Below are 27,754 nucleotides of genomic sequence, written 5' to 3' on the forward strand. Positions count from 1 at the left end.
TGTATATGTGAAGAATTGTGCTGGAATTTTGATGGGGATTGCATTGAATCTGAAGATTGCTTTTGGTAAAATGGCCATTTTCACTATGTTAATCTTTCCTATCCATGAGAGTGGGAGATTTTTCCATTTTCTAACCCTACATCCAATAGAAGGCTAATATCCAAAATATATAAAGAACTCAAGAACTTAACTTCCAAAAACCAAATAACCCAATCAAGGACCTCAACATAAAACCAGATACACTCAATCTAATAGAAGAAAAAATTGGAAAGAGCCTTGAGGTGGAAATTTCCTAAACAGAACTCCAATGGCTCACTCAAGATCAAGAATTGATAAATGGGATCTCATGAAACTGGAAAACTTCTGTAAGTCAAAGAACATAGTCAATAAGACAAGTTGGCAACCCACAGATTGTCACTAACTCCACGTTCATTAGAGGGCTAATATCTAAAATATGTAAAAAATTCAAGAAGCTGACCACCAAAACGTAAACAACCCAATCAAAAGATGTAAACAGAATTTACAACAGAGAAATCTTGAACAGCTGAGAACCACTTAAAGAAATATTCAAAGTTCTTAGTCATCAGAGAAATGTAAATCAAAATGACCCAGAGATTCACCTCACATCAATCAGAATGGCTAAGGTCAGAAACTCAAGTGGTAGTCCATGCTGGCAAAGATGTGGAGGAAGAGGAATACTACTTCACTGCTTGTGGGTTGACAAACTGGAATAACTACTCTGGAAATCAATCTGGCATTTCCTCAGAAAATTGGAAATATTTCTACCTGAAGACCCAACTATACCATTTTGGGGCCTATACCCAAAAGATGCCCCACCATACCACAAGAACACATGGTCCACCACATTCATCAAAACCAGAATATGGGAACAAGTCAGATGTCTCTCAACTGAAGAATGGATACAGAAATGTGGTTCATTTATGCAATGGCATACTTAGTATTCAACTATTAAAAAAGGACGGCATCATGAATTTTGCAGGCAAATGAATGGAGAAAATATCATCCTGAGACCCAAAATGACATGCATGGTCTGTACTCACTGATTAGTGGATATTAACCAAACAGTGCAGAATACCTAGGACACAACCCACAGACTGTACGAAGTATAACAAACAGAAAGGCCTAAGTGAGGATGCTTCAGTCCTACTTAGAAGGGGGAAGAAAACAACCAAGGGAGGCAGAGGGAGGGAGGGACCTTATGGAAGAGGGGAGATGAAAGGGGGAACAGGATCAGGTAAGGGGGGAGGAACAGGAGAGAAGCCCAGAAGGTCAGGAGTATGAACAGAAATAAGCAGCCTTGGAGGGTGGGCGGGAAACCCTCTGGAATGCACCAGAGATCAGGAAGGGTGAAAGACTCTCAGTATTCAATGGAGATGACCTTAGCCAAAATGCCCAATATTGGATAGAAGGAACTTGAAGAATCTACTCCAGTAGATAGACAGGGTCTCAAGTGGAGAGACTACTTTACTAACTCATAGTCAAAATTTCTGACCCAGAATTATCCCTGTCTAAAAGAACCCCAGGGACAAAAACAGAGAAGAGACTGAAGGAAAGGCAGTCCAATGACCAGCCTGACTTGTGATCCATCTCATGGGAAGTGGAGGCTCCAAGGCCTGACACTATTATTGATGTTATGATGTGCTTGCAGACAGGAGCCTGGCATGGCTGTGCTCTGAGAGGTTCTACCAACAGCTGACTGAGACAGACACATACTTATACCCAAGTATTAGACTGAAGTTGGGAACTCCTATGGTTTAATTAGGGGAAGGATTGAAGAAGCTGAAGGGGGGTGACCCTATAGGAAGACCAGGAGTCTCAACTCACAAGGACTCCAGGAAGCTCCCAGGGATTGAGCCATCAACCAGGAACATACATGGGCCAGTCTGAGGCCCCTAGCACATATGTAGCAGAGGTCTGTCTGGTCTGGCTTTAGTGTTAGAAGATAACCCTTGAGAAACTTGAGGCCCCAGGGAAGGGGAAGGCCTGGATGTGGAACACACTTTTGGAGGAAGGTGGGGGGAGCAGGATGAGGAATTGTGGGCGGGGGAACTGGGAGGGGGGAAATGACTGGGATGTAAATAAATAAAATAATTAAAGTTCTAAAAAAGAGAGAGTTCAATTCACTAAAATTGTATATCAACCTAGTAGATGATATTCCCAAGGGGAAATACTCCAAGGGAATATAGCTGAGAACTTGAAATTAAAAGACAAAAAGGAGGAAGAAAAAGGTTATTCATAGTATTCCATTTGGGCTTCTCCTCCTCTTCTTCATTCTCCTTTTTCCAGTGGCTTAATCTGGTCTACAAACTCCAATCCTCTTGCTTTGGCTCCTGAGTATTAGGGTTATGGACATGTGTCATTCTGCCTGGCTTATTCATAATTTCAATAGATATTATTGCACACATGCCAAGCATCCAAGTTTCTGAGAACCAGTACATCCCATTTCTATGAAGTTTACAATTCACAGGTAGATAACACTGAGAAATTGCATTTTGAATAACTACAACTGAAATAAAAGCTTCAGAGTTAATGAACTGAGTGGCAAAGTAGAAAAGCTGATGTGAATAAAGGGGATGATAATATGAAATAAAAGACTCAAAAGAAGAAGGGAAAAGCCAGATCTATGAACAATATACAGACCAGGAGAATCTTTTCTCTTCAAGCATGAGCCCTTCCTAGATTATCCAATCCAAAATTTTCAGTCCTAAATACGTTTATGTATGTACCATCACACTAACTGGACTCTAGATTGTCCATCTGTCTATCATCTCTCTGTCTCTCTGTCTATTATATCTATCTATCTATCTATCTATCTATCTATCTATCTATCTATCTATCTATCTATCTATCATATATCTATCTGATAGACTTTTTTCTCCATCAGTGATGTAGATATAGGTAAGATTAGACCAGATTAAAAGTAGATAAAGGCAGGCTTATTAGGAGGTAACTCTTGGATGGGTTCACAGATCTCACAAGTAGAGGTCAGTGAAGTCACACATCCAGGCTGAAGCAAGGGGGTTTTATAGAGTTTAGGTGAGGAGTGATGACCTGCTAGCTAGGAGTGGAATTGTTTCCATACATGGTCAAACACTGAGGCCCTGGAGAGGCACTCTTGGATGGGTTGTTAAAAAATGGGGTTCAGAGCTAAACAAAGAATTCACAGCTGAGGAATGCCAAATGGCTGAGAAACACCTAAAGAAATGTTCAACATCTTTAGTCATAAGGGAAATGCAAAATAAAACAATCCTGAGATTCCACCTCACACCAGTCAGAATGGCTAAGATTAAAAACTCAGGTGACAGCAGATGCGGGCAAGGATGGGGAGAAAGAGGAATACTCCTCCATTGTTGGTGGGATTGCAAACTGGTACAACCATTCTGGAAATCAGTCTGGAGGTTCCTCAGAAAATTGGACATTGAATTACCTGAGGACCCAGCTATACCTCTCTTGGGCATATACCCAAAAGATGGTCCAACATATAACAAAGACATATGCTCCACTATGTTCATAGCAGCCTTATTTATAATAGCCAGAAGCTAGAAAGAACCCAGATGCCCTTCAACAGAGGAATGGACACAGAAAATGTGGTACATCTACACAATGGAATATTACTCAGCTATCAAAAACAATGACTTTATGAAATTCATAGGCAAATGGATGGAACTGGAAAATATCATCCTGAGTGAGGTAACCCGATCATAGAAAAACACACATGGTATGCACTCATTGATAAGTGGATATTAGCCCAAATGCTCAAAATACCCTAGATGCACAGAACACATGAAACTCAAGAAGGATGACCAAAATGTGAATGCTTCACTCCTTTTTTAAAAGGGGAACAAGAATACCCTTGGGAGGGAATAGGGAGGCAAAGTTTGGAATAGAGGCTGAAGGAACACCCATTCAGAGCCTGCCCCACATGTGGCCCATTACATATACAGCCACCAAACTAGATAAGATGGATGAAGCAAAGAAGTGCAGGCCGACAGGAACTGGATATAGATCTCTCCCAAGAGACACAGCCAGAAAAGGGCAAATACATAGGCGAATGCCAGCAGCAAACCACTGAACTGAGAACAGGACTCTCTTTGAAGGAATCCGAGAAAGGACTGAAAGAGCTTGAAGGGGCTCAAGACCCCATATGAACAACAATGCCAACCAACCAGAGCTTCCAGGGACTAAGCCACTACCCAAAGACTATACATGGACTGACCTTGGGCTCCAACTGCATAGGTAGCAATGAATAGCCTAGTAAGAGCACCAGTGGAAGGGGAAGCCCTTGGTCCTGCCAAGACTGAACCCTCACTGAATGTGATTGTTGAGGGGAGGGCTGTAATGGGGGGAGGATAGGGAGGGGAACACCCATATAGAAGGGGAGGGGGAGGGGCTAGGGGGATGTTTGCCTGGAAACCGGGAAAAGGAATAACAATTGAAATGTAAATAAGAAATACCCAAGTTAATAAAGATGGAGAAAAAAAGAAATGCAGAGGAGGAGTGATGATATGTTAGCCTGGAGTATTTTCTAAGTGGTGGGGTGGGATTGTCTGAGTGGGCAGGATTGGCCAAAGGAGGGCAGATGGCATTTCCTCTGGAGTTCCAGCCTAACACCAGCTATCCCTACCTATCAACTATATCTGTACCTTTATTTATATCTTATTCATGTCTATATGTAATAATATAATGAAGTCATAAATTTGAGAAAGAACAGGGGCATGAGAAGAGTTGGAATGATAAGAGAAAGGAGTAGAAATATTTTAACTATTGTACATATGTATGAAACTCTTGAAAAAAACATAAACTTTAACTTATAGCAACAACAAATGAATATACAGAAAGGGAAGTTCTTAGAGGAATTTAGATATGTGGGTGACACAAATTTAATTGGATTTAGGAAAAAAGTCTCATCAGTGACCCAATAGGCAGAAGAAACAAACAAAAAATAATATAGTAAATTTTATACGGGAAGGTGAGTTAGTTAAAATCTAGTTTAGTATTAAGGGTGCAGATGATGATATCTAGGCTCAAGATTATGGTTGTAGAGATGGATATTTATGAAGCAATGGGCACCTAGTCTTGAAAGTAAAGATTTTAGAAATAGCAATAACAAGCCTTAGTAACTCTAGACATTCTGCATAGTTTGACAAGCTAAGACCCTACCTATGTTTGTGGAATAGATTTGGGTGGTGTGAACATTTGCAAAGCAGTAGGTATTGAGAAGGAGTTGAATTTTAAAGAAGCATAAGGAGAAGCCTTTGAGAGTCTAAGTAGGCATAAAATAACAGGTGGGATTCACAATTATTGAAGCTTTTCTGTTCTTCTGTACTTCCCAAATGAGGAAAGGAGGAAATAAAAAAAATATATATGCTATTAATGAGAGAAAGAGTATATTATATAAATGAATATATATAAATGAAGCAGGAGATATTTTAAGAAACTCTGAGGTCTCAGGAGAGAGCTCTGCCTATAAAGTCCTTGTTTCATAAGCATGAAGACATGAATTTAATCCCTATAACCCATATAAAAATGTTGAGACATTTCATGAATTTCCAGCAATAGCAGGCAGAGGATTTTGTAAGTTCACCGACTAGGCAGCCTAATCGTAAAAACCAGGAGAGGGTAGGGTTTTTTTCTTCTTTACACATTTATACACATGGTGAGCCACAGACATGAAACAAAGAATATTCATGAGGAAAAATTTACTCAATGTGTCTCTGTGAGTCTGGAAAAGAAAAGACTACCATGTTCTTGATATCATCAGGAGCCAAAGTGCAAATTTCTTCATCAAATCTTTGTCTCAGTTGCCAGGCACACTTTTGTGTGTCTGTATCTGGACTGATTTTACTAGAGGGCACTCGTTTCTGTTCCTGACTGAGGGTGGAGTCATCTCATGCCCTAGGGAAGATGAGTTCTATTTTGTGCCTTCTTCTACATAATAGATCCTTGTGGTGTTGGTGTGGGGATTGAACTCCTGACTTGAAATGAGAAATCTTATATCCAAAACACTCCACTGCAAACAGTTAGTCATAGGTATCACTCGTTACTAACTTGATTTTAATTTCAACCAGTTTACCCTGTTTCTCTATTGTTGTCCTTGAAGTCATGGAGGAGCTTTGTTGAGTGATGCAACACTCAAACTTCCCAAAGAAGAAACGATCATATTAGTTTGAGAACTAACGCGATTCTCCTTATCCTATCAAAGCATGAACTGAATTCAGTATTGTAATCAGAAGCATTTACTCAGGAAGAGCTAGTCACCATCTGCTGTAGATTAAACCTTGCAAGTAGAATGAATTAATTACCTTTGTCGCCTTCGCTTTCAAAGGACAATCTCCTTCTTCGAAGCTTACAGGTGTCCCCTTCAGAATCATTTATGGATTGGGACTGAAGCAAAAGATCGGCCTTTGTTAATGGAACTCAAAGATAAGCATAGAAAGTTATGCAACACGAAGATGATGCATGATCAGTGAACTCCTTACTGTGCCGTATCCCCTCAACCCTTTAAATCTCAAGAACTACATTTTTGGCCTATAGCTACCATTTTTTTTTTTTTGCTTGAAAGGTGCCTCTAAATTGTAAAACAGATTTATAGTAAAACAGATTGATTGATTCTAGTAGTTTCACAATTTTATTGGGGGAAACCATGTTGTGTAGAAGCTATAAGTTAAGAACATTAGGATCCGAAATAAGAAATACTCAAGTTAATAAAGATAAAAAAAAAAGAACGTTAGGATCCGGCATTAGCATGTAGAGAAAAGCTTTGAAAATTAACAATTCCTTAAAATCACTCATTTTCCTTCAAATAATCTGTATATATAAACCAAGAATAAGAATTTCTCCAAGGTCAAATTTATTTGACCCTTTAAAATAATTCAACATCTTTTAGGATTGAATTCCTACCCTATAATTTACTAGTTTCAATATTCAACTGGCCTTTTCTCTAGGTAATTAATATTGATAAATGTTTGCTGCAGTAAATTGCCTTTCAGAAGCATTTGGGAGATTTTAGAATGGCATTTCAGAGATGCGCGGATCAACATTGGATTTCTACCTTTGCACTTTCGTGTCTCAGGTTGAAAGTCAGTTCTAGATTTGTCAGAAAGTGATCAGAAAATTCCGGATACATATCCAAGACCTCTAATAAGTCTTCTCGCTGAATCTTATGCAGGTCACAATACGTGAGCGCTCTCACATCTGCATTAGACTTGCCAGGCTTGGCGTAAAGATGAACCATTTCTCCAAAGATATCATTTTTTCCTAAAAATTAACCAAAAGAGGAGGAGGAAGAGGAGGAGAAAGGGGAGGAGGAAGAGGAGGAGGAAAGAACAAAAGAAAGAATGGGAAAAAAAGAAAGGGATTAATTACGTTTTTTCTTTATAAAAGTAGAATGGGACACTGATCAACTGACAAATCACTGAACCAAAGATCTCAAATGTGAGATCCTATACCAACTGGCTCATGGACTGCAAAATTCCATGTCTGGACCTATTGTTTGTTGACTGTAACTTTGCTGTTATAAGTCTTTGGTTCTGTTATAATCTTTTTCATTTCTTTATGTTGCTAAACATGTAGAATCTAGAGAATGTCATTATTTTCTTACACCCCCGAGTGCTAGTTATAAATCTTGCTATATGGTTTCCTAAATCTACTTCCAGATAGAAGAGTTCTGAGGCTGTCAGTCCAGGAATTTGAGGGACTAAAATGAGTTAGATTCATGATCTTTCTGTTGAGCAGGATCCTGTCTGGAGCCTTTGCTAACTATCAGCTCCACCATTCCTCAGCACTCAATGACATGGTCAAGTGATATCAATGTACCTTTTTTCCTTCAGCTTACCAGTTTTGGATTTGCCTTTAATGTATATATTCATGTGTTTAAAGTATTTAGTTCGTTGTCCTCTCTCTATATAATCATGGTTTTGCTCACATTCTCTTTGCTCTGAAACTTTGTGTCCTTTGTTCTTCCACAAATACGGTGGTCCTCTCTCTCAGCTCTCTATCACTTCTGCCTAACCATGTGCTGTCTGACATTCAGTTTATTTTCTGAGGACCATATAGGGGCCAGACTCTGTGTCAAATGTTTGTGTAGATTATCACACTGACCACAAAATAATTTTGCAAAGATGCGGTTGTTATCCAAAATTTGTAAATATCGAAAGAAGATTAAAGAGGTAAACTTATTAGCACATCACTTTATGGTTGGGTGGAGTGGAGGAAAGAAAAGCAGGCAGGATTAAAATCCATTCATTTTGACATTAGAATCAATATCTTTATCTGCCTAAGTATCGAATCCTCCAATAGTTTCCAATTTCATGGCCATTGTTCCATTTTTGAGTATCAAGGTACTTGTGTGGCATATGCCCTTAGTAAATACTGGTAGGGTATTTTATAAAGTCACTTTTAAAGGTCATTAGTAGCAGTAAAAAACAAAACAGTACTTTCTTCTCATATTCTCAAGGTTCTTTTCAGATTAAAAAAGAAAAATCCTCTATGCATTATGTTAGCTTTTATATCTCTAACTTTGGGAGCTATCAAGGATGTTTAATGAAAATAAAACTCTAACAAGTCAGAAAGTGTTTGAATGTTCTTATTTTAAATTGAGAACTTAATAAGAAAAAGTCAAAAGCAACATATCAATATATAAAAATTGTATTAGAGAGAAGACATTAGGCATGGTTTAAATAAACACTTACAGACCTTTGAAAGGAAGAATGAATAATAATTTTAATGCTAACTTACATGGAAATGAAGACAGGAAAGTAGAAGTTCTTGAAGTTCTTAGTCTGGATGGCTTAGTCTAGACTTTTTTTTTATCGCTTTGAACGGTATTAGCATTGGGCTTTTATTTTAATTACCTTCCATGACTGTACATGAACAAGAAGGACGGCCTGTGGTGCTGAGAAGCACTCTACAGTCACTGTTGTCTAAGCACGGAGACTAGTTGTTGATCATCCAGAAGGCATGATAGGCTGGCTTGAAGATCAGCCTCTGCTTTCCATGGTAACACACCAAGAGAAGCTGTCAGTGCCAAGCCCAGAGAAAACGCTCCCTTGAGACGATGATTTAGGCTATTTTTATTCCTTGACTCTTTATTGGTTTAGGAATCAAAGTTCACACCATCTCAATTTGGGGAATTTTTTAAAAAAAAACTGTAATCATAACAAAATTATCAAAATATCAAGGGGATCATTTAAACCTCTTTGTTTGGCATCCAATGAGCCAGACTCTGGCTCTGTCTAACAATGAACAGATACTACTCTGAGTTAATGCTCAGATGTGAGCTCTGAGAGCTGAATGAAAAGAATCCGTTCAACTGCACATATCAATTGAATGATTGATAGATTGGCTTGAACCTAGGGTCTTTGCTGTGCGAGGCAAGGGCTCTGCCTCCAATCTACACCTCCAGGCCCACATGCCTAATATTTAGTGGAACCGTATATTAAATCTGTGGACAAAGAGTTAATTTTCACAAACACTGGAGGTAGTGTTACTGTTGGGAGATGGAGTTTGACCCTGTAGCTATGTGGCCAGAGAGAATGAGAATAGACTTGGCTTTTTCTGTTCCTCGTCACCTTAACAGTTCAAAGAAATGTTATGAGTTCATATAAGCAGGGGTTGTTTTTAAAGAGACAGGTTAGACTAAACATGGACTTTTCTTTACATACAAAACCATGTGTTACTCATTTTGTACCCTATCATCCCTAGCCCTGATAATATAATCACAACTTCATTCTATAAGGCTCCAATTTCCTTTCTAAGCATATAGTAAATAAATGAAATTTATTTAGATATATGCTTATCTCATGCTACTGTAGAAACATGTTAATTAGTATGTCTACATTGAGTATTTCATATTAAGATGCTAAGGGATCAACCCCAAAGTCAAGATCACACATGAAAAAAAATTGACTCTTTTTTTCAATTTGGCCTCAATGTCTAAATAGCGTCAACAGCTAAAGAGAGTCATGAAGATATTTAAATAGTAAACAAAAATTAAGACAACCAGAAAAGACATTTCTGCAAGATTAATTCAATATACGTTTGAATTGAAATAAAGCTTTAAAATGATCAGCGCTAGACTCCTTATCAACCAGTCTTTTAATCTGTCATTCTAAAGTAATGATTGGTTGCAACTACTCCCAGGTGAAGTTGTCATTATCCCAGGCTAAAACACTCACCAAGAATAGCTACCACTATGTCATCCTTGAGGATTTCAATGGAGCCTCTGGATAAGAAGTACAGTGCAGTTAGGACGTCCCCACAGTGAACCAGGGTGTCTCCTGGAGGGGCATGGGTGGTTTTGAACTTCATTGCCAGAGCTCTGAGGCAGCCTTTACTTGCTCCTCGAAAGGCTTTGCAGTTTTGGAGCAAAGTCTGGTTTAGATGCAGGCAAATGTCAGCTTGTAAACATTCCGGAAATCCCTTTAAGACCTGAAAGGAAACAATTGAGAGTTTGATACTACCGGAGCACCAGACAGTTCAGCTTGAAATAAAGTCTATATCTTGCTCACAGACCTGCAGGTACAGTAACTGCCACAAGAGTCTATATGTAACACATCAGATCCCTTAATGAATACTTGGTTTGATAAACACGTCAGGAGTTTGAACTCCATATTATCCTGTGAATTAACTGCAGATCGTCAACTCAAGGCAAACGCTGTCTCATTAATATGTCTACACATGTCTCACTGCTTCCTTTCCTCTGCCTTAGGGCATGTCGTATCATATTGTGCTTGGGTAGAACGCAAGGTGACAATCAATAGGAGACTGGTGAAAGGCAATGTGACTCAAAAGAGGAGACACCTTTTGAAGCGATTTCAAGGCAATTTAAATGTCCACCATGGACCTACATCTAAGTCGATGCAGCTATTGCATTTGCAAATATCATAACCAGAGCAAAGTTCTTAGCCAACTCTACTTGGAATAGTTGCATTTTCTATACACATTATTTACACTAGAATTTTTGACAAACACTGGAAATGAAGGGAGAACAGTTGATGTACTTTGAAAGTAAAGTTTGATTTTTAGTAATGGAAATGTTGCTATTTTTTGAAAGCTTACTGGTTAATTTAAAACCCAAGGAACAGGCTAAACAAAAATTTCTTGATGAATGTCCCTCGATTTGAATGGAGTAAAGTTATTTTTACAAAATTATCAGTACACCATGGGTTGGGGGGTCACCCTTCGTTAGCTCTTTATGTCTTATTCTCTGGGGCATCATACAAAGGTTTGACGTTCTATACTGACTTTCCCCTGCAAGTATAAACAGTATACTTCAGAGTGGATGGGGGGAACACTGTACAGAGCAGTCACAGGCTGATCATGCATTAGGTGATTTTTCCCTTTTTCTGATATTTATCGGCTCAACCTTAATATATAATTCAATTTAACCAAAAGCAATCATAAATTCAGCTATAAGACAGTGCAGATGTGTTTAGTCCATAAACCTAAAACTGAGTTATATTTGAGTCAAACTATGATTGTCAGGGTTTGAAATATTATAACAGCTACAGGGACCCAGCGTCTACTAAACCACCATTTAATGGAGCTGCCAAATTGACTATGGTGTAACAGGAAAGGATTTTTTTTTAACAAATGTGAAACACTGCAGCCATATTAGTATTTTATTATTAATTTTTTGTCCTTACTTTCTTCATCTACAGAGAGTAAAATGTGTTTTGGAAGAAAATCTATAAATTTTTTTTTCTTGAAATTGCCACAGTTTGACTCTTGTGCAAGTCACTTCACCCACCCATGTTTCTCTGCTCCAAGATTAGAGTCTTCACAGTACTGACCTATGTGGCCGCTAAATAGTATGCCAGGCAGGAGCTCTGCTTCCTCAACTCCATACTGCTAACCCTTTCACCCTGGAGGTTTTCTGTTAACCTGACCTGACTTGCATCCAGTAGAGTTCAAACCTCCCACTTGTAAGACTTTCTGAGCATGCATCCTCAAATTCTCCCTTGACTATAACTTCAGGCTTCATCTGCATGAGTAGACTCCTCCCAGTTTGCCAGATTTGGGTGAACCTCTCTAATATAACTTGCCCGAAATTGCCCGGTTCTGTTCTGAAGCCTAGTGGTGTTACGTTCCTCTAACGGGGCCCCACATAAACTTAGTTGTCCTCAGGGAACCAATGGATAACTGAGCTCTTCTATCATCTACATTTGAAATGGTTGCATTGAATTTTTTGGCAAGTTGTCCAAGCTGGAGAACCTTAGTTTGGACACTATTTTTCTGAATTCAGTGTGATTTCCCTTGGGGATTATACAGGAGAAGAATACCAGTGTTTACTGGCTTCTGCATGTGTCCTTTTTCTCCCTTGAAAGCCACTTTTGGAATCTCAGCATAACTCGTAAGTGACAACTTGTGCCCCAAATATAGACAAATGGAGCACTATACCAACAAATTAGACCTTTTTCTTTCAATATAGCTGGTAAAGTGTCTTTCAATATAGCTGGTTGTGCGAAAACACAAGTGAGGGAAGCTATTTCTCCTATACAGCTGGAATATTAATATTGACCTTAAAATAACTGCTTCTGCCATATTCCTTAAAATACCCATAAGTATAGTCATCCCATCGTGTTTCTGTGTGTTTGTCTGCTGACACGCATTTGCAGGCATGTTTCGATTTGGAAGATAGATGAGACAGAGATGGCAATTCCGGTTTTCAAACCTGTCATAGGGGCTACGTGTTGGTCCATGTTAGTTCCACTACATGGACTGAAGTTCTTGACCCTTTACTTGCCAGTTCTGAGTTTGGTGGTTATTTCTCTGCAACGTAATATATTATTTTTCAAAAAAATTAATAACATTTGCTTCACAACTTTGGGTCAGTTGAGGCCATAATTAAAAAGGGTAACATATGTAAACTACCCATTCAACTCACAATGTATTTCTACATTCTTTAAAAAAAAATCTGAGTACATATTTTCCTCCAAATAACAGATGTGTTCTCTTTAACTAGTTTTGTTCTCTGTTCACTGAGCAGAGTTTAAATGTTTTGTACTCGAGCATCATTAGTGTGTGGATCCCTTCCTCGGCATTTCCCTGTAATCTTATTTCCTATTTCTTATGTGTTCTGGTTCACATGGGCTTAAGCTTTGCTGGAGCTTGTCTTAGGTTCATAGTGAAAGCAGTTGATGGAGGACATTACAAATATAATTTAGAATCCCTGTCATCCTGGAACTCCCTGCAGCACCTGAAGGTCACTTGGGAAAGTTTCCACGCTGTGGTCTCACTTCCAGTCTTCATCCTGCTAGAATGGGCTCCACTGCCAAGCACTACATCCACCTAGAGATGCTGCAGAACCTCGTTCCTCACAGGTGTCAATCATACCGTCATTGCAAGACAGTTGCCTGCATACAGAAGTCTCACGTGATATTAACTTCTGCCTTTTTTAACATTTAACTTTTTATTGATTCTTTGTGAATTTCACATCACGCACCCCAATCCCACTCTTCTCTCTGCCCTTTTGTACCTACCCTTCACCCTTGCAATCTCCTTCCCCCTCAAAAAAGAAAAAAAAATCTCATAAATCTCATTGTGGACGCTGTAGTTTGTCACAGTCAGACCCACAGTACACCCCTTTGTTCGCACTTCATTGCTTGCAAATGGTCATTGCACTGAGTCATTGGTTTGTTTTGAGACCTCTGGCTTCTGCTACTCTATCAATATTGGATCCTTACTGGGACTCCTCTTGGATATCCTGTTGTTGCCTGGTGTCATGGGGATCATGCAGCTTTGGATCTGTAGGACCCACCACTTCATGGACTCCAGCAGTTCATAGATAGGGTAGATGTTGGGGTGGTCCAACTCAAAGCCCTAGATTTGTGCCTGTGTAGGAGCTGAGCTGATCAGCCTGCCAGTTCTCCCGTTCCCTCACCACTAAGGCGGGCTCTGCAGCACTGCCCTGGCCAACTCACCCAATGCCATAGCCAGGCAAGGGGTAGAGTCAATCTTCATGTTCTTGGAGCTGACTCACCTGTGCTCATGCCAGCAGGGACATTCTACTGTGCTGCCCAGGACAGGTGAAGAGTCTGCAGTCAGTGGGAGACAGAGCCAATGCTCTTGACTTTAGCTATCGAATTTAATCACATCAGTTGCTCAGGTGAAATTGAGTAAGGTTTGAAATTCACTTGTTGAATCTCAGAGTAGCCCCATTGTTTGGAATACCCAAGTGGATCAATGGTTTTAGAATTTGGGTTTAACTTCAGGGAATAACTTTTTTTAAATGGAGAGTGAACAGCTTGGATCATTAAAAAATATTTTTTAAACGTGAGAAATAAGTAGGTGTTTATTCAAGATACCTCAATTCACTATTTCCATCTGGGTTGCCTTTTTCATTTCCTATGTAATATGCCATTCATTTCTGCTTGCTTTCTTTGCTAAACTTCCTGAATTAGAATCTTTTCATTTACCATGGGTCTATGAACATCTTAGCAGGTCCTGTTGAAATAAATGAAAAGAACTGGAGTGTGAACTGTCTAAATACAAACAAGGACACCAGATGACTTAGTGATGGTGCCCTGTTGGCTGTCAAATTTGGATGCTGCTAAGGTACGTGTCACTGTCTGTTGTGCATCTGAAGCTATTGTTTTATTGACTGAATCCAATTCTAAAGACTAAGAGGCCTCACCCACAATTAGTGTCCTGGCTTGTACCTTAGAAAGTCAGTTCTTGTTTTTTAGTATATATATGTTCATGTATTTACCTGCATTAATACTTAAATAGCACCAAACACTACACTAAAAGAATCACAGTGAATAAAACCTGTTCTGAAAATGTACCTACCTAGTCTTCATGATAGATTAAACATAATTCTTACAGGTTTAATCAGAATTGACCACGCTGGTCTCTTGATAAACTAGAACATTTGTGGTGAGCATTTTAATTACAATGGTCATTTACTGAACCTCCAAGTTAACAGTTGATTTGTGGTCCAGTTGAAGTCCTAACCTCATTTTTCTAACCCTGCTGCTACAGGAAAAAAATTTAAGACTGAAAAGTTGCAGAAAAGTTTGCTCTGTGTTGGAAGAAACCACATACCTTTATCATATATGATGTAAAGCCATTTGTGTTTTGCCTTCTCTTTACTTGAATATGTGAATAAAAATCTATGATTCTCATAATAAAATAATTTGTATAAGAATTTTCCCATTTAAATATGAAACACTTGCTGTGACTATTATATCAGGATTTTTAGTTTACTACGTAAAGATCTTTGAACATAAAGAACCCATTAATAATGTAGTAGTACCATTAATGTCACATAAAAAAAGGGAGGGGGAAATTGTTACCCCATGAACATTTGTGAAATGCGATCTGTGATGAATTCAGAGGCATGTGCTTTCGTGGCAGCTTCCCTAATAGTTGTATGTTCTAATACACTCTTAATGGCTTGAAAATATCTTCCTGCTATTTGTGCTTAAACTAAACAAGTGTTACAGCAATTACAGCTGAGTGAAGGTTGAAGTTGATACAGACCTGATGCTTCTCACTTGAATATATATACTAATCAAAATGTTATAAACTTTTAAATTAGTAAATCCTCCATATAAGTTTTTACATCAATACCAATAAAACACTTAATGCTATATTGGGTCACTATGAAAAAGAAATTTGATCTATTCTGATGACATTATAATTAAAGAATTATATCATAGATGACCTGTCTAGTTTTATATCACCTTGGCCAAGCTAAAGTCATTAAAGACGAGAAAAATGCCTCAATAAGATGAGGCTCCAGGCAGGCCTATAGTGCATGTTCTTAATTAGTGATTGATGTGGGCGGGCCCATACCACTGTGTGTGGTGCCATTCCTGGACTGGTGTCATAGGAATGCAGGTTGAACAAGCCACGAGGAGCAAGCCAATAAACAGCACCCATCATGGTCTCTGTGTCTGCTCCTGCCTCCAGATTCCTACCCTGTTTGATTTCCTGTCTAGATTTCCTTCAATGAAGAACAGTAACTTTGAAGTATAAGTCAAATAAACTCTTTCCCCCTCAACTTGTTTTTGGTCATGGTATTTCATCATAGCAATGAGAATCCTAACTAAAGCAATAGTGACATTGAGTCAAAAAAAATTCCTAATCAGAAATATTGTTAATGAAAATGCTTGAATATGTCATTATTATAACATCTTCCATGAAGATAGGTGGGGTATTTATTTCCTTAATAAAAATTTACCTCATAGAAGAATATTTCCAAATTAAGATGATTTTCATAGTATATTGGCAGCAAACTGTTACTCTTCTATGGGACAAAAGATTCAACATTTGCTGCTTTCTATTTCTGTCTGAGAAAAACTCTCACGAAGATTATATTTTTCCAGATTCTGTTTAAAAGAGTATCAATAATGTAATTATTTTTACCCCAAACACTTTTCAACCTTCTTCCATATGTTTCAAACCATTGAATTCACTTTCTGAAGGAAACCGAACATATTCCCTAACACACACTGTCTACCTTGTATGCTGTAGGCTCATGGAGGCTGTTGTATGTTCTAACCAGTGGCTTTTCATTCGTTTCAGCCAGTGTTCCTATAGAAGGGAACACTTCTAAAGGCAGGCTGAAGAGAGCACATTTACAAGGCAGCCTGACTGAGGCAAATGGTTCCCTAAATAGCAGATTAATCATATGGACAACTTCGGTGTCTGTGTTAACTGTCATTAGGAAATGTCCTAGGGAAATTCTCTGGGTCATTAAATATACTTAAATCTTGACAAATTAGGATTAATCAAAACACAAATTAGCAACTCCCTGTGAAGTACTAATCCTCCAGCATGATTATCAAACACATTATGCAAGTAATATATTAAGTCTTAAGTCTCTGCCCTAGAGCACAGCTTTAAACTTGACAGCATTTTCGAACTGCTGTTTTTATGTGGCCTTGATTTTGATAAATCTTTTGCAACCTACGAGCCTATGAACCTTACATTTTATTTTGTTGTGGAAGCTAATCTCTTTGCATAATGTGTTTTGTAATCTCTAGGTCACCCCATCTTACATCATTTCTACAGTTAGGCACTAAGAAATAGGAAACACATGCCTTTTATGTTTCCTTGGTGGATACATGTTGATTGCTACATTTTAACCACTGGTTATGATAAGTGAACCCTTAAGTAGGTTTAGCTCTACATATACACATCAATTACGCTAGTGTGAAGCTCCAATTGCTTTGACATCTACTTTTGTATTCTACCTCCATGTAGCTGATAAAAACAAGGAATCATTTACTATATGAGGCCATCATTCCTTGCCAGACTGTTGGGGAAATTAGAGGATTGTGAATTCAGAAATGTGGAAACATTTATAAACACTGGGAAAATTCATTAATGTATTGCATGTAACCTGCCAGCGTTCAGTAAATAGTTTGTGTTACTTAAGCTACAAAACCCTATCCTAGACGTGGCTAACAAAGCAGCAGGTCCTGAAGCAGTCTTGGCTCACCAATCATGACTTAAAAATAAAGAACGTGCTCTCCTAGTATCCTCTTCCTTCCCTTTATACCCCAACTAGCACCACTGTTAGGACATTTCCTATTTTGAGGGACACTTAAACTTCAATATGACTCAGTGAAGATGGGGTTAACAGTGTGGAATGAGGGTGATGTGTGGGCAGAAAGGAATCATTGCTCTATACTTACAAGCTCTCATGGCCCAGCCTCTGGAGTCTTTTGTTAATTGAGCAGAGTTTAGCTTACAAGGGGTGCCTCATGATTCCTGAGGTGTGACCTCAAAAGGAATTCTTGAAACCATTAGAATTTCGTGGGGCTAAAAGTAGGACTAGCAGCCTCAAGGGCACATTCTGAGTCTTCCCCTTTTATGCCTCCCCAATAATTGAGAGAAATAGTAAAGGAAGGAATGAGAAGAGTGTATTGTAGCCCCCTTTGCTGGTTATACTGCAAACAGTTTTTGTTGTTGTTGTTGTTGTTGTTGTTATTTTTTTCTGAATGGATTGATTGTCGATGACCTAATCTTGCTCACATAGTGAGGGACAGAGAAGTGCAATCTGCCAGGTGACAGGAGCCAATGACACAAAATATAACCTTGCACTCAAAATGCATTCTTGAATTTGAATCAAGTTTTATGCTCCTAGAAAGATTTCGCCTGTGCTATATTTCAGAACCAAATTTCTTCAACACTATGTGGAGTGACAGAATTTCAGTAGTCTCACTTTACAAACATAGATAAGATCCAACAATTAGAGGACTCCGTGGAAAAACTAAGATTCCAAACTTAGTCCAGAATTTACTGTTTTTTGTTTAGTTGTCTTTCAGGTTGGACTTCTAAAGTTACTAGCAGTATTATAACGCATAAAGTATTTCCCATCCACTTTTAGTAACCGATTTTGTAGATAATAAAAGGTCTCAAGTAGATGCTCTCTTCATCTTTCTACCCACAGGGATTGTGCTTTCCTCAGAAATATTCAGGTAGATGAAAATACAATTATTATAATATTTCAAATATTCATAAATTTAAATATTTCTTCAGGTCTCCATCTGTGCCCAGAACTAAGGCTGTCCCACAGTCCTCTGGATCCAAATCCCACCTGGAGAGAGATGGTCTTCCAGGAGTGCTCTCATTCCTAAACCCACAGGTGGGACTCCATTTTTGCTCAAATAATTGTCCAAAGACGAGTGCACAGGGCACAGGACAAAACAAGGTCAAAGGGATACAAGTTGGAAAGGAAGAAGTCAAAATATCACTATTTGCAGATGACATGATAGCATACTAAAGTGACCCCAAAAATTTCGCCAGAGAACTACTACAGTTGACAAACAACTTCAGCAAAGTGACTGGATATAAAATTAACTCAAACCTATCAGTAGCCTTCTTCTATTCAAGGGATAAACAGACTGAGAAAGAAATTAGGGCAATGACACCCTTCACAATAGTCACAAATAATATAAAATACCTCAGTGTGACTCCAACCAAGCAAGTGAAAGATCTGTATGACAAGAACTTCAAGTCTCTGAAGAAAGAAATTAAAGAGGATCTCAGAAGATGGGAAGGTCTCTCATGTGCATGGACTGGTGGGATTAATATAGTAAAAATGGCCATCCAGTCAAAAGCAATCTACAGATTCAATGTAATTCTCATCAAAATTTCAACTCAATTCTTCATAGAGTTAGAAAGAGCAATTTGCAAATTTATTTGGAACAAAAAAACAAACAAACCTAGGCTAGTGAAAACTATTTTCAACAATAAAAGAACTTCTGGGGTAATCACCATCCCTGACTTCAAACTGTATTACAGAACTAATTGTGGTAAATACTGCACGGTATTGGTAGAGACAGGCAGGTAGATCAATGAAATAGAATTGAAGACCCAGAAATGAACCTTCACTACACACCTATAGTCACTTGATCAAAGGAGCTAAAACCATCCAGTGGGAAAAAAGACAGCATTTTCAACAAACGGTGCTGCTTCAACTGGAGGTCAGCATGTAGAAGAATGCAAATCAATCCTTTCTTATCTCCTTGTACAAAGCTTATGTTTAAGTGGATCAAGGACTTCCACATAAAACCAGATACACTGAAAGTAATAGAAGAGTAACTGGGGAAGAGTCTCAAACACACTGGCACAGGGAAAAATTGCCTGAACAGAACACCAATGGCTTATGCTCTAAGATCAAGAATTGATAAATGGAACCTCATAAAATTGCAAAGCTTCCTGTAAGGCAGAGGACACTGTTAATAGGACAAAATGCCAGCCATCTTATCAATCTGAAAAGATCTTTACCAATCCTACATTTGATAGAGGGCTACTATCTAATATATACAAAGAACTCAAAATGTTAGACTCCAGAGAACCAAATAACCCTATTAAAAGTGGGGTACACACATGGTATGCACTCACTGATAAGTGGATAGTATCCCAAAATCTTGGATTACCTAAGATACAATTCACAGACCACATGAGACTCAAGAAGGACAACCAATGTGTAGTTGCTTCAGTCCTTCTTAGAAGGGGAAACAAAAATATTCATAGAAGGAAATACAGAGACAAAGGTTGGAGTGGAGACTGAAGGAAAGGCCATCCAGAGACTCCCCACCTGGGGATCCAGCCCATATACATACAGCCACCAAACACAGACAATATTGCTGATGCCAAGAAGTGCATGCTGACAGGAGCCTGAGCATATAGCTGTCTCCTGAGAGGCTCTGCCAGAGCATGACAAATATAGAGGTGAATGCCCACAGCCAACCATTGAATTGAGAACAGGGTTTCCATTGGAGGAGTTAGAGAAAGCATTGAAGGAGCTTAAGGGGCTTGCAACCCTCTAAGAACAACAATACCAACCAACCAGAGCTCCCAGGGACTAAACTACCATCCAAAGAGTACACATGGACTGACCCATGGCTCTAGCTGCATATGTAACAGAGGATGACCTTGTTGGGCACCAATGGGAGGAGCAGCCCTTGGTCCTGCCAAGGCTCGATACCCCAGTATAGGGGAATGTCAGGGCCCGGAGGTGGGAAGGGGTGGGTGGATGGGTGGGGGAACACCCTCATAGAAGAAGTGGGAGGGGAAATGGATAGGGGGTTTATAAACAGGAAACCAAGAAAGGGGACAACTTTTGAAATGTAAATAAAAAATATCCAATTTGAAAAAAAGAGAAAAAAATGAAGTACAGAGCTAAACAAAGAATTCTCAGCTGAGGAATATTGAGTGGCCTAAAGAAATATTCAACACCCTTAGTCATCAGGAAATGCAAATCAAAACAATCCTGAGATTCCACCTCACACTAGTCAGAATGGCTAAGATCAAAAACTCAGGTGACAGCAGATGATGGTGATGATATGGAGAAAGAGGAACACTCCCCCATTGCTGGTGGGATTGCAAGCTAGTACAACCACTCTGGAAATCAGTCTGGCAGTTCCTCAGAAAGTTGGACATACTACCACCTGAGGTCCCAGCTATATCACTCCTGGGCATACACCCAAAAGATGTTCCAACGTATAATAAGGACACATGCTCTACTATGTTCATAGCAGCCTTATTTATAATAGCCAGAAGTTGGAAAGAACCCAGATGTTCTTCAACAGAGGAATGGATACAGAAAATGTGGTACATTTACACAATGGAGTACTATTCAACTATTAAAAACAATGACTTCATGAGATTCTTAGGCAAGTGGATGGAGCTAGAAAATATCATCCTGAGTGAGGTAACCCAGTTACAAAAGAACATATATAATATGTGCTCACTGATAAGTGGATATTAGCTTGAAAGCTCAGAATACCCAAAGATACAATTCACAGACCATATGAAGCTCAAGAAGAAGAGCAAAATGTGAATTCTTCAGTCTTTCTTAGAAGGGGAGATACAATACTCATGGGAGGCAATACAGGGACAAAGAGGAACAGAGACTGAAAGAAAGGCCATCCAGAAACTGCCCCACCTGGGATCCATCCCATATGCAGCCACCAAACCCAGTCACTATTGTTGATGCCAAGAAGTGCTTGCTGACAGGAGCCTGGTATAGGTGTCTCCTGAGAGGCTCTGCCAGAGGCTTACTGATACAAATGAGGATTCTTGTGGCTAACCATCAGACTAAGCAAGGGGACCCCAATGGAGGAGTTAGAGAAAGGACAACGAGCTGAAGGGGCTTGCAACCCCATAAGAAGAACAACAATATCACTCAACCAGAACCCCCAGAGCTCCCAGGGACTAAACCACCAATCAGTCTACCTGGGGGAGACCCATGGCTCCAGCAGCATATGTAGCAGAGGGTGGCCTTGTCGGGCATCAATAGGAGAAGCACTTGTTCCTGTGAGGGCTTAATTTCCCCAGTGTAGGGGAATGCCAGGGCAGTGAGGTGGGAGTGGGTGGGTGGGAGGAGAAGCATTGTCATAGAAACAGGGGGAGGGGGCATGCGAGAGGGGGTAACTGGGGATAACATTTGAAATGTTAATACATAGACTGTTCAATTAATAAATTCAAATATTATAAATATATAATACATTCGTAGGAAAAGTAAAACTTATACTGGCAATTGTTCAACTTATCGTAAAATAGTTTCACGACAGAAATTTGTTATCTCGTAGAACAGATTCTGTCCCCATCAAATATATGACTATTACCTGGCATGCCAGCCTTTATAGGTACTGTTAGATCTCTGCATATTTCTGCTTCCACTAACCACGGCAGAAGCCCATTGTGTATGTCCCTGCAGTTATTTCTTTCAAATTTACAAGATGTGGAACTACATAATTCAGTAATATAATACAAAAATAACCATGGCACAAAAGGGAGGGCAATTACCCCCTTTTTCCATTACGGGAATAAATGTGAATTATTTGGAAAACTTTGATAATGATGAGTCATTTAACAACTGCAATCAGATTGCTGAAGTAGATATGGGCTCACATATTTGAAAAGCAGAAGTGTTATCATCCATAACCCAATAATAAATCATAAGAAAAAGAGAAATAAAAAAGTAATTGAAAAAAATTAGCTACAAAAATCAGAAGTAATTGGAAATAAAGAGCCGTATCTGATAACTTTTGGCTAAAGAAGGGGGTGATAAAACCCCCATTTTATGCCAAAACTCACAGGAAAATGCTTGTCTTCATATGAGTATCTATCGATCACAAAAAAGGAAAAATTAAAAACTATGACAGAGTTGAGACTAGGAAAACTATTAGCTTTCTATCCCCTTCCAGCAATAAGTGTGTTTATATTAAAACATCAAGAAAGGAAAACAAGCAAGGCAGCCTTAGGTGATGGTAGTGAGGAAGGACAGAGGGCAGGCAAAAACTCTGGATTCGGGAATGAGAGCAGAAAGAGTTGAGACTGCTTCACGGATGAAGTTCACAGGCTGACCCCATTGTAGCAGGAAGATAAGAGTTGGAAATCTCCTCCGACAGATAATTGCATGCAAGGGACAGACCTGGAAATTTTGAATTTGCTTTGCATGTTGGACACAACATGCAAAGTATAATGTAAAATGTAATTGTTGGTAAATTACTTAAATCTGTTACCTTACAGTTTGCAGTTTACCTTAATTTTACAAAAATTCAAAAAACGCAAGGTATCAGGCTGAAAAACAGATTTTATGCCGTTGATGCCATTTTCTTTCTAGTCACAAGCAAAATACAACACAACCAATGAAACAAAGTCACAAGATGTAATGGGAGCTTTTAGAAACAAAGAATGATCCTTTAACTGCGTTAGAAATGTTGGTAAATCAGGGGCTGTTTAAGACAATAGCAAAAAAAAAATGTCAAAAATCCATTAAGTAAAATGAATGGGTTCAAAATAGAAGCAATTTATAGTCTATTTGGTAGATAAAACCCTGACATCTGTATTGTTTGTAGAGTTTTTATAAAATAAAAAATATGAAAAATATAAATAGGCAATTCATAAGAGAATATCTTCAAACATACTGTATATTCAACCAGAGAAATGTCATTTAAATGATCATAAATACACCTGCTAAACCAGAAGAGATGAGAATAAAACCTAACACTCACTGCTCCTGAAGGGTGGACAGATAAGTATTAGCATTCTTCATTGCCAAACAATAGCTATTAATATTAAAATTACTCACAATCTGTAGCTCAGAAATCTCTCATCTGAAAATCTATCAGGGTAAAACCATCAACAAAAGATATAAGTATATTTGCTTCAGTGTCACTCAAGGCAGAATGAAATTAGAATAAGCATGTAAGTGTATTCACAAATACACTTTACACAAATACAGAATAGTTCAATGTTATGTCATAAAAACATAAGCTATTTTACCATTTAGAATTATAGTATATAAAATGAACTATTATAAGAAATTACATAATTTCATTTTGTAAAGAGGACTTGGATGTATTTTCACAAGGTGTGAAGTGAGAAACATCAACCGTAATGTTAAATTTATATAGTTAGGTATGTGATGGTATGTATAATATATATGGAAATATATTAGAATATTATCACATTTACAGCAGAAATGAGAAATATGTGCAAGGTTATACACATGAGTGATGGATAATGTGTGCATAAATTTCTGATTTGGAGAGAGAAGATAGCTATAGAGGAATTTTAATCCAGCAACACGGCTGCTCTAGCGAGGGATCATATCCAAAAACCTCCTAGATCTGTGTGAGATCCGGCTGGAGTATAGACATGCTCAGTACACACATTTAATCCCTACCAATGAAGCTAGGGTCAGTTTGTAGAAGGAAGCAGCTATATTTGAAAATGATGTCTAATTGAGAGGCAAAGTGGTAAATCAGTGAGTTTTTGACAGAATGAGATAGAGGTAGGATATGTCCTTCTCTCATAAAAACAGCACAGACAAGAGAGGCTACCTAAGAGCAGTCCAGTGACAGATAAGCTAGACACAGGTGATAGTAACAGTATGTGTGTGGCAGTTTTACCTAGACAGTTTTACAGAGTCAGGCTACAGAGAGTACAAGCTTGACACAGGTCAAGTTAGAATGAGCCACAGAATGAGAAGGGGCCAGAAGGTTAGAGCATATTGACAAAGTTAGTATGAGGCCAAGCAGAGCAATTTAGTGAGAAGCCAAGAGAAGCAGGAGTGAGTCAGTCAGTTTGGAGAAAAGTTTGAGCCTGAACAGCTGAGTTGAACCAGCTGGCCAACATTCAGAAAGAACTAGAAAAGGTGAGCTTAATCAGCAGTAAGCCTCCAAAATGGCAATTACATCTGGTGAATAAAGGATACTTTTAAAGATAGCAAGGATCAGTGATGAAATAATAATCATAATATCTCACTAAAACCCTTAAAATAATGTTGGAAGACCCTGCTGTTAAGGTCACAGTCCACAATATCCTGAGAAGTGCTCTGAGCTCAGTGGGAAATGGAGCCTCTCTTTCTCAGTGGGGCTTCCTCGTCTCTGTCTGCTCTTGTCTGGAGAGTGTCTCTAAGCACAGGTGTCTCTAAGCACATCCTTATCTAGAGGATGACCCTGCACAAAGCTTCCTGCAAGCTCTCCCTTGCTCAGCACGCAAGTTCCATTCACCCTTTCTGCCATATGATAGTTAGGTACTGTGTTAAGATTAATCAATTCTTCTCATAGCTCAACTTCCTCTCTCCTGATGAGAACCTGTCCAGCAGGTTCTTGGAATTCCTCTTTATGTAAATGAAGTATTCTCAAGCCTTTGCCCTAGCCAATAACATATATCCACCTTGGAAATTCCTAACCACTACTACCTAAGATCTATATAGTCCTATGTAGTTATAGGTCTGTGTGGATAAAAGGAACACTATTACAAAAGACAGCTTTAACTTGAAAATCTCTGGCAAGGTTGTATAACTTTAGAAGAACAACATTGATTGCTTGATTGATTGACTCATTGATTCACTGATTCATCGATTCATTCTTCTCTCATATATTGTATCCCTAACTCAGTTTCCCCTCCCTCTATACTGGTATCACAGTCTCCCTTCTTACCCAGATCCACTCTTCTTACATTTGCCTTCAGGAAAGAGCAGGCATTTCAGGGATGTCAACTGAAATATTACAGGTAATAAGTTTGATGACCAAAATGCTGTATTTGGACATTATCTCTTGTTAAAAAGATCCAAGGTAATTTTTAACTGCTTTTAAGCAGAAGGTTGTTAAACAGTTAATAGGACTTTGAAGATTTGAGCTAGTTGTAACCTGAATGCCTTCTATTGTGGTCTACTTTTTTTAGTACCTAAAGGTATTATGCCAGGTGCCAAGGGAGAGAGGCAATCACTATTTCCTCTCAGCTGTGATATCTCTGACCCCCAACAATGACCTCCATGGCAAGATACCCCTAATAGTACGATGATGGTACTTATATCTTAGCAATAAGAAACAACCACTTAATTGATCTTCAGGTGCACTCAATGAGAACAAATCAGGCCTGGTTTAAAAAAACCTAGTCAACTACATGTGGCTTGTTAGTCCTTAGATAGCAGCCTACTATCATGACTGTACTAGCCAGCACAATTCCTAATTCACTTTAAAACCTATCATTATACATCTATCTATCTATCTATCTATCTATCTATCTATCTATCTATCTATCTATCTATCTATCTATCTATTTATCTCAATCCACACCAAAGATGCTTTTATTTGCATCAATCAGAGGTCATCAGAGAAAATTTCAACTGGTTATAATGAAAGACTTGACTGATTTAGGGGAGCCCAGTACAGATTTACAGATACATACACAACACTGTCCCTGAATTGAAGCCTTAGGGAACATAATGCAAAAGGGAGCAGAAAGGCTGTATGAGGAGGAGACTGAAAGTCTTCGGGAAGATCCTGACTCCTAGAAATGATAGGGAGGCTACATTCACAATGCCTCAACAGTATGGCTGCCTAAACAATTCTGGAACAATGACAACACGAACAGATACTCTGTTGTGGATGGGGGAATTCTCACAGAGTCCAACCCATGGAAAAGAACTAATGGCTGCTGAGAAAGGAAGAAATATGTTTTTAACTGCCCCTTAATTAGTATCCAATACCTACACTAAGTGGTCAGCCCTGAAATTATATACATAGAAATGGACACTAAATGGACTCACACTGTTTATTTATACATACATACATACATACATACATACATACATACGTGTGCATATATAACAATAATAATGAAAAAGGAAGCTATCAGTTTTGATCAGTGATAGAAGAATGAGAGGGGTTAAAAGGAGAAAAGGATTTTAATTAAATACTTTTTAAAATGTGTATGTATGTGCATGTTATGTGTGCTTCATACACATGGGCAAATGAGCATGCAAAAGCCCAAAGGAGGGTGTCCAGTGGCTCTCTCCATCACTGTCTTAATTCCTTCAAGTCCTCCCACCTGGCTCTCTGGCTAGTGATCTCCTGGGATCCACCTGTCTCTACTCCTCAACATCGAGGTGACACACACACACACACACACACACACACACACACACACACACACTGATGCCTGGTTTTTCACACTGGTGCCAGGGATTCAGAATCAGGCCCTCATGTTTGCACAGTAAGTACACATGTTCACTAAGCCATCTCTGTAGCCACCATTTTTAAACAAATTTTTATACCCTGGAAATTTACAGTGATTCTATAACTTCTATTTGAAAAAAAAAAGAAGTTGAATCTTAGGGTTTCTTTTGTTTCAGTGATTTGAAAAGCCATTTCTCCAAAGTAGTATATGTCTAGTATCAAATCTATAATCTATGGGAGCCAATATATCTAATAAAATATTGCTAAAATATTTATAGATTTCAATTCTGTATGCTAAGGCAGATAGGAACCAAAGGGAAGGTAACTAAGAAACACATTGCAATTAATACCCTCGTCATGTAAGAAATAGGTCACAGAAAGGAAATGCAACCAGACACATGATGAAACATAGCATGTGATTTTCTTTTCTTATTATTATCAAAAATTTAAAATATTAAAATATAATTCTGTCACTTCCCTTCCCTTTCCTCTCTACAACCCCTCCCACATCCCCCACTTTCTATTCTCCATCCTCACTATTATCTACATGCCGCACAGCCCCACTTAATCCAAGAATGTCTCCATCTGTTTATGCCAGGACTAGCCCATATACTTTGTCCATTTACTGGTCCTGTTTGTGAAATACTAAACCAAATAGCATGCCTTTCTGACGTAATATCCTCCCCAGTTCTTCAGATATGTAGTCAAAGAGACTCGACTCTTTATGAGGCTGGGTTGAACATTAGTTTGAATGCTATCTATAGCGACCTATTAGGAGTGGCCCCTAGATATGGGGA

The 27,754-nt window shown here is 38.7% G+C and overlaps 1 protein-coding gene across 5 annotated transcripts in view; it reads right to left on the bottom strand.

Annotated features, from left to right (window-relative positions):
• Kcnh7 (potassium voltage-gated channel subfamily H member 7) overlaps positions 1-27,754 on the bottom strand; it is a 489,779-nt gene that overhangs the window by 27,665 nt on the left and 434,360 nt on the right. For 2 of the 5 annotated variants that reach the window (XM_032903394.1, XM_032903391.1), the window contains 3 exons: positions 10,197-10,449; positions 7,073-7,278; positions 6,324-6,405 (listed from right to left, as the gene is read on the bottom strand). In XM_032903394.1, the coding sequence (XP_032759285.1) occupies positions 6,324-6,405; positions 7,073-7,278; positions 10,197-10,449 (541 nt within the window). Of the gene's footprint in view, positions 1-6,323; positions 6,406-7,072; positions 7,279-10,196; positions 10,452-27,754 lie in introns of those variants that run through there. The other 3 variants (XM_032903393.1, XM_032903392.1, XM_032903397.1) reach the window with 3 other exon arrangements.

Source organism: Rattus rattus, chromosome 5, assembly GCF_011064425.1.
Source record: "Rattus rattus isolate New Zealand chromosome 5, Rrattus_CSIRO_v1, whole genome shotgun sequence".
Lineage (NCBI taxonomy): Eukaryota > Metazoa > Chordata > Mammalia > Rodentia > Muridae > Rattus > Rattus rattus.